This window comes from Miscanthus floridulus, chromosome 18 (genome assembly GCF_019320115.1).
Source record: "Miscanthus floridulus cultivar M001 chromosome 18, ASM1932011v1, whole genome shotgun sequence".
Lineage (NCBI taxonomy): Eukaryota > Viridiplantae > Streptophyta > Magnoliopsida > Poales > Poaceae > Miscanthus > Miscanthus floridulus.
The window spans coordinates 120,144,499-120,152,607 of NC_089597.1; the positions used below are offsets into that span (position 1 = coordinate 120,144,499).

At 42.3% G+C, this 8,109-nt stretch overlaps 1 protein-coding gene across 1 annotated transcript in view; it reads left to right on the forward strand.

The window, feature by feature from the left end:
* Positions 1-206: 206 nt before the first annotated feature.
* Positions 207-8,109, forward strand: part of LOC136520574 (mitochondrial intermediate peptidase, mitochondrial-like) — a 16,536-nt gene continuing 8,633 nt past the window's right edge. The window contains 16 exon segments of the mRNA XM_066514125.1: positions 207-543; positions 648-729; positions 853-905; positions 991-1,045; positions 1,271-1,409; positions 1,494-1,548; positions 2,394-2,598; positions 2,802-2,897; positions 3,041-3,160; positions 3,282-3,407; positions 3,547-3,702; positions 4,294-4,410; positions 4,747-4,806; positions 4,808-4,870; positions 4,946-5,013; positions 5,134-5,218. Coding sequence (XP_066370222.1) covers positions 398-543; positions 648-729; positions 853-905; positions 991-1,045; positions 1,271-1,409; positions 1,494-1,548; positions 2,394-2,598; positions 2,802-2,897; positions 3,041-3,160; positions 3,282-3,407; positions 3,547-3,702; positions 4,294-4,410; positions 4,747-4,806; positions 4,808-4,870; positions 4,946-5,013; positions 5,134-5,218 — 1,626 coding nt within the window. The 5' untranslated portion in view covers positions 207-397.

Consider the following 8,109-nt stretch of genomic DNA (forward strand, 5'->3'; position numbering starts at 1 on the left):
TTTCTGTAGGAGGCCCTCAAACTATTCTTTGTTTCCGTCTATGCCCTCAGAGTTTGTATCCCGATGAATAATCGCCATCCAAACTGGAGCTATCGCTGACCGCTCGATCAACCATAGGCGGCCTTGATTGAGCAAAAGGAAACGGCGAAGGGGTCTTTTGTGTAAGCACCCTCGAACCCCTTTCATTTTGCAGTGACTTCCACGGCTCGCCTCCCCATCCCACTTTCTGTCGCTCCCGAGCTCCGGCGAGCGGCGGCGGCGGCGGAGACGGAAGCCGAGCGAGCAGCACAACGCCGTCGACACAAATCGCGAGGGTATATCAACTACAAGCAGAGGGAGACCCAACACGGAAGCTCTAAAGTAGCCCTCAAAGCTGACCAACTGAGCGCCCGCCGCAATGCTCTCGCGTGCCGCCGCCATCCGTCGCGGCGCTGCGGCGGCGTTCTCCACAGTCTCGGAGAAGCCGGAGACGGGGCTATACGGCTTCGACGTGCTGCGCACGGCGAAGGGGTTCCGCCGCTTCGTGGACGACGCCATCCAGCGGTAAAGGGGGAAGCCTGAAGGCCGACACCACTCACCCAGTGCTATCACGCCTCTATCAAATTATGGGCTGCTAAACCTCAGTGAAAGCTTGCTCCAACTCGCAGGTCGGACGAGCTCGTGGCACGCGTCGCGCGGCTGCCGTCGTCCCCAGAGATAGTGCGGACCATGGACGAGATTTCCAATACAGTAATCTACATCCTCCTTTGCTAGTGTTGTTTGAATGTCCCTTTTTGAATCAATCTGTTTGAGTTGATGCAGCGTAGGAGTAGGCGCGTAGCTGATGTGTCTATGTCTTGATGGTGTTGTTAGGTTTGTTCTGTCATTGATTCGGCCGAGCTGTGCAGGAATACACACCCTGATAGGTGAGTTTGTGCTTCTCATGCAATTTGGGTGCTGGGTGGCAATGTGTCTTCTCGTTTGTGAATTGGAGATATACTTGTGTGCTAGGGAGTTTGTGGAGGAGGCAGATAAGGCGTCAATGAGGATTTATGAGCATCTTCAGGTGAGCTTGACATCGAACATTGCTTGATATGGACTTGGACTGTTATCTGTAATAATGGCTTAAACAATCAACATGTCTGCATAGTATAGTGATCATAAAGTATCATGATAGGTTGTCAAACACTTTTGTGAAACCTTGCCATCCTTTAGCTAATTGCAAAAGATGTCAAAACCACATCACTTGATCAATTTATAGTAACATTTTGATTTCTGTAACGCGCTGCAGTACCTGAATACAAACACTACTTTGTACAATGCTATACTGAAAGCTGAAGGTGAAAGTGTCCTGCTCACAGAGGAAGCTCGAAGAGCAGCAACTACCTTGCGCATTGACTTTGAAAAAGGAGGGATACATCTTCCTAAAGGTTGCACAACTGAACTTTATATTTCTTTTTCTTTACTAATGACATTTGACTGTTAAAGTAAATCATAGTTCTCCTTTTTGGCAGATAAACTTGAGAATGCTAATCAGCTGAACCTTGAGATTGCCCAGCTGGGTAGAAAGTAGGTACATTAATTGGCAATTTTCCTTTCTTTCTATAAAAGCTGGCTATTACCTCTGTCAAAAAAATATATTAATTGGACCATTTCTGTATATAGTCGTTACCATCTTTGCTGCTGAACTGCTTTGTAATCTGTATTTTTAGTTGCATGTTTTCAAGCTATCTATTGGCAATTAATTTCATCACTTAACGACATGGCTTTTTGGTAAGCTATATATGTTCCATTCTTGATGTTTGCACAAGCCCTAGAGTCTCTTCTGTCTTGAAGAATAGATTTCTGCTTGCTTGTTTGCCAGTTCTGCTAAATGATGAAAGATAACTGAGATGTTTGGAATGGCTTACTAGTTGATTCTTATTCTTTCAGTGCTTAAAGGTATTGGGATTTTTTTTCTATATGCCCAGTAGTCTTGATGTTCTTAATAAAGCAATTAGGTTGCATGCATTGCATCTTTTGAGGTTAAAGAGTATTTGTGTCGAGTTATTGCATTTATTCAGAATTTTTTTGATGATTGCCTTTGAAAATTTTCATTTACTGCTGAAAAATGAAAAAAATGGTGTTGGTTGATTTTAAAGTATTTTGCTCCATTGTGCACCTATTATGCATGCAACTAGTTGATCCCATTGTCAGCCAAATAGCCCTCTAAGCTGTGGAGTGGAACTCTGTTTGTTTTACTAGAAACTTTTATGGACAGTTTGACTACATCTCTCCGTGGATCCTGTTGCTTTCCCTTCGCTGTGCAATGCCTCATTTTAGTGAATTGACTAGTTGCTTCAGAATTTATGCTGAGAGTGTCTATTGATACTGTCTTTTGGTGATAGTGTATACTTTTTTTTTGGCTGTGCCAGGTTCAATGAAAATGTAATGAACAAACCAGGTTTTGTGGATGTGTATCCAGCTTCACGGATTCCAAGGAATATGCAGCGTCTTTTCAAGTCTGTTTCCCGTTTTAATACTAGCAAACAGATGAACACTGAAAAGCAAAAAGGCCTAAGGATTGTAACAGAATCAGGAAATCTATCATCAGCACTAAGATGGATTTCTGATGAGGAAGTAAGTTTTCTTCCACTTGCAAAACATCTCTAATATTCATAGAACCAAACTTTGTAACTTGGATAAAGATGTCTCTATAGCATCGAACAATTCTTGTATTTCTTATGTCACCACTAACTTTTCCTCTTGGTTGATTCAATGAGTACGGTTGCATACTATCAATCTAGTGCCAGTGGAAATCTAACTATTTAAAATTTCCAAAGGTCAGAAAACAGGTATATATTGTTGGGAACTGTGAACCTCATGAAAATATTGGCGTTCTTAATGAACTTATACATGCTCGTGATGAACTTGCAAAGGTAATGCGTCTTCTTCGTTCTATGAAGTTTATTGGTTGTATTATTCAAATCATAGCATTGACATTGATCTTAACTGTAACTCGTGGTGCACAACTGCCCTAAATAATGAGTAACATAGTTTCCCCCTGTTCATGGCCTTACAGATTATGGGATGCAAATCATATGCTGAATTTGCTATTCGTCCTAACATGGCTGCGTCAGCTGATGTGGTTATGCCATTTCTTGAAGATTTGAGCAACATTGTTAAGCATAAAGCTGAAGAGGTTTGAATGGATTCAACTAATATTGGCATATTTTGGCAATATGCATTGCGGTGTTCTGTCTGTTGAAATTCATCATTAAATTCTATGATCCATCTCTCTCTTGATAACATCTCTCATGCAGGAATTTAAGATCATACAGAATTTCAAGAGAAGGACATGTAATGAAAAGAGCGCCAATCTAGAACCCTGGGATGAGGATTACTTCATTGGAATGATGAAATCATCTGTATATGACCTGGATGCTTCAGTATGTGCTAAACTGAGAAGCATCTCCGAGATGAAATAACTGTATCTAAAGCTAATGTTAAACTCTGGTTTGACATATATATAATCCTTACCCTTTTGTAGGATAAGTCATTGACCCCCCATTGTTTGGTATCTATCAGGTCATTGCAAAATACTTTCCCTTGTCGCAGTGCCTAAAAGGGCTAAATGTTCTGGTTGAATCATTATTTGGTGCAACATTTCATCAAATTCCTACGAGGGATGGGGAGTCATGGCATCCAGATGTGATAAAGCTCTGTCTCCATCATCCCGATGAGGTACAATCGTGTCAAGCATGCTTTTTAATGATAATTCTACAACAAACACAGAATAAATACTTTCAGCTTCTCTGCTTTGGTTATTTGTGTATGTGCCCAACTTATGTATAATAAGATAAAATCTGTAATTTTGAGCTGCAGTTCTTGGAAATATGCAGATGTTACCATCATCACCATGGTTTTCTGCTATTCATTATCAAAACTGAAATGATAAATCGTAAATTAAGGCTAAACACGTACTCGGTGGCTTGAATGACCATCCTTTACAATGTGTCTTGCCCTGTTTGTGTTCATCTGGGCTAAGTAGATGGTTCCCAACTTCACGGTTAAAATTAGACTGCTTGATAGTGATGGTTTACACTGTGCTATCTTGATGATGATGGAGATCATTATCTAGTAATATTATATGTTTTGTTGTCAGTTCTTGTTGTTTGTAATCATGCAAATTTCATAAAATATTAAATGCTTAGGGGAAATCTAATCAAGGATCCCCTTTACTACTACTTGGACAGTGTACTACCTTCTTTTCTTACCTATTCTAATGTTTGCTGGGCCGAAAGTAAACTAAAGGCTATGATGTCTCATGAACAGGGTGATTTAGGATTCATGTATCTTGACCTCTACTCCAGAAAGGGTAAACATCCAGGATGCGCTCATTTTGCTGTCCAAGGGGGGCGGAGATTATCAGACTCAAACTACCAACTGCCGGTATGTATTCTCTTGTTCATTATTCATTCCATGTTGCTGGACAATATGCAAAGTTCTTCTATCAAGATCAAGGCTTTCCATAAAAGGAAATGGTAGCTAAAAGCATCAATAGTTTGCTTGGTAGTTATTTTACACAGCTTATAAGCCTAAACATCTGTGTGGATCAACTTTACAGGTTATGGCTTCATCTGCATAACTTTATGCTCATACATTATATTGAACGACATTAAGTAAAGTAAAAATCAGATAGATATATCATAGAATATTGCTCTAGTACAATTTCACGAAGTTGCTTCATTTGGTCTTTAACCTATGGACTCCATGCTCACTTTTCAGATCATCGCCTTAGTATGCAACTTCTCAGGTGCTTGTGGAATAACTGCAAGGCTCAATCATGGGAGATGTTGAAACTCTTTTTCATGAGTTTGGGCATGCCCTTCATTCTCTGCTGTCAAGAACGGTATTTGTTCTTCTTAATATATTAGTTCTGCTATTACCTTTACTCTAGTTACCTGGTAGTATATTATATTTGCAGGAATATCAGCATTTCTCTGGTACTAGGGTTGCTCTTGATGTGGCTGAAACCCCCTCAAACCTGTTTGAGTATGTACAAGTTTTTAGTTTTTACTTAAGATGACAATTTATTCTGTAGCACATCTTATTTTGGCTAATCCAAATATGATCTTTTATTGTCAACCCAGTTGAGTTTTGTCACATTTACAGATATTATGCCTGGGACTATCGTGTCTTGAAGACATTTGCTCTAGATGAAACAACTGGAGATGCAATACCAGAAAAGCTGGTAAAGGCACTAAATGCTTCTCGGAATATGTTTCCTGCTACTCTGAGCTCCAGAGGCAGGTACGTTTTTCTTTGCAGTTCTTACAACCACTAGGAAGTAGGAACAGTTGGCGTCTCCTATTTCTTGTTTCACTTAGTGCTGTTATGCTCCCCTTCCCGATCTTCTACTCTATAATGGACCTAACCTTGTTTGGGGAGCAAGCAATCCAAGCCTATGGACACGATTTCCACTGTTGCCGATTTGAGAAGGAAACATACAAGTTGGAAATACGCAGAAGGCACACACTGGCATACTCGATTTACTCATCTCATAACCTATGGTGCTGGTAAGCATTTGAGCTGTCCTCTAGTCCGTGAATTGCATCATTCTTCACTCCTCGTAGACATATAGCTACATCAATTATATTACACTATTGCAGGCTACTATAGCTATCTCTATGCTAGATGTTTTGCCACAACTATATGGCAAGAAGTATGCCAAGAAGACCCATTGTCCCGCAGTGCAGGCAGTGCCATCAGGGACAAATTCTTGCGGTTCGGCGGGTCAAAGGACCCATCATCCCTGCTGAAGGATTTTGCAGGTGATGCCATCATTAGAACTCTGGGAGTGGAATAATCCCTAACATTGGTTCCTTGTGTAAAGAAATTGGATTGTGAAATACCACTGTGGAGGCAGAGGCTGGCGTCGTTCAGCTTGAGCTAACCTCGAAGGGGCAGAGTCGCTGGAGTTCTGGTGCTTGACCTCTCGGCATACATCGGTGGTGCTAGCGGAAGATGAAGGGATATATTCTTCTGGGATTCTTGGCAAGATAATGGTTATCCCTACAGGGTTCTGATGTGAAATTGGATTACAACACCCCAGGCATACGTTATCTTCATAGTTTCACCTGCGGATGGTTTTGTAATCTGTCAAATTTTACTAAGGTGACGCCATGACGGTACCATATTACTCCCGTTGTCTGGGATTTTTCCTTCAATGCTATGATGAAGTGACTGTCGGCCCTATAGGTTTTCCTAGCAATAACACTGATTCATAAGAGTGAAATGGTGACCAGAAGAGTGTGATTGATGCCTTGCTCGTTTCTTTTAAAACAGGAAAAGATTTTGAATGGAGCTCAGCTCTCTATCACCGACTTGAACAGCCTGTCCAAGTAAAGTCGTGCTTGTTCGTATCACTATTCTACTACAGCAGAGAGTATATATATACTCTCTCCGTGTGGCTCCGTGCCTCCGTCCCAGAAAGAAGCATAGTGTCCTTTTTTTTAAGTATGTTAGGTTAAGCTTGACCAATTATAGACAAAAAGTATTAATAACAATATTTATGATCAAATAAATATGGTTAGATTAGTTATGAAATATGTATTTTTATATTAAATTAATTTGGAGTCATAAATATAAATATTATTTATTAGAAATTTAGTCAAACGTGAACTACTTTAATTGATGTGTAACTCATAGTTGTATTCTTTTTTTTTTTTTTGAGAGAGAGAGAGTATTTCATAGGACAATGTTGCGCAAGCTGCGCTAAAAAAAAAAAGCTGTTGCTGCTGCAGCGGCTGCAGGTCCTCTCGCAAAACAACCGTGGCAACAGCTGCAAGTGGCTGACGAACTGCCCTGCGAAGGCACCTTGTCTATGTTGCCCACGGAGGCTAACACTCTTAGTGATTGAAGTGATTCGCATGTACTAGAAAATATTGAAATTATTATTCACATAATACAAACTATCACTACTTATGGCTTGTAAAGAAATGTTTTTCTTTCATCATGCCTCACCTTTATTTCCTCTCTTTTTTTAGCATGAACCACCACCTTCTCTCTTTAAACCTATGTAGGTTCTACAAGTCACTATGACAAGTTTAAAGCACCTACTTTATTTATCCAATCCTGCATGACACTTAGGCTGCTCAAAAAGCAGCGTTGGGGAAGCCTTAACAGCACACAGGACAGCCATCGAGGCATCGTCAGCTGCTGTTTCCTTCCAGAAGGTCTTGCGTAACGCAAATTCCACCATCTGCCAATATTCCTTCCGTTCTTTTTGGCCCATTTGGCAGTCCAGCTTTCTGCTTCTTAGCTGTGCCCAAAGGGTAGGAGTGATGGTGTTGGCGGCGTACGCGAAGTTTTTGTCAGGTTTGCGGTGGACAGGTACGACGGTCGGGCTCCCTCTTCTCCTGGTCTCCGCTGGGATGGTCAGATCTAGGCCTGGGTTTGCACAGGGTGTGTCCCTAGCCGTTGTTTGCTAGGGTTCTTCCCGTTTGTTGTGGGATGCTATTGCGGCTCTTCTCAAAGCCTTTGGGCGATGGTGCTCTCCTAGGCCTGCGGATGGGGGCTGTTCGTCTCAGCTTTCTCAAGCGACATGGTCGATGGCGGAAGTCGGCGAAAGGCAACGACTCCGGTGGAATCGAAGGCTCTCGGGTGCGTTTGCGAGGGTGTACCTGGGCAGCCAGGCTGCTGGTTGCCAGGCCGAGCGCATGCACACGACTGGTGTTTGGTTATCGCACTCACAGAGCCTGGCTGTTCGGAGATTTTGTTTGGTTCACTGTGTCTCACTGACATGTCCCGTCCGCATGCATGCTGCGCTCGCGCGAGCCTAGCCGCATAGAAACGAAGCCTAGCGGCGTTTCTCCAGGGCCCGGCGGCGACGTCGTATTTGACTCCTGGGAGCTGGGCTCGCTCACGGGCCAAGGCCGCAAACACGGGAGCCTGCAGCCCACGAGCGCAAGGCCGGCCTGAGCCACCCTCGCAAACGCACCCTCAAGGACTTCCTTAGTTCCTTATAACTTTCTTTTTCGCTGAGGGCCTTTGTGTAGTTTGGATGGGGCAGCTTCCTCTCCTGTATCCTTTGCGTATGTGTTCGTATGTGTTTGCGTATCTGTACGTTTTCCTTACCTGGTAATATAT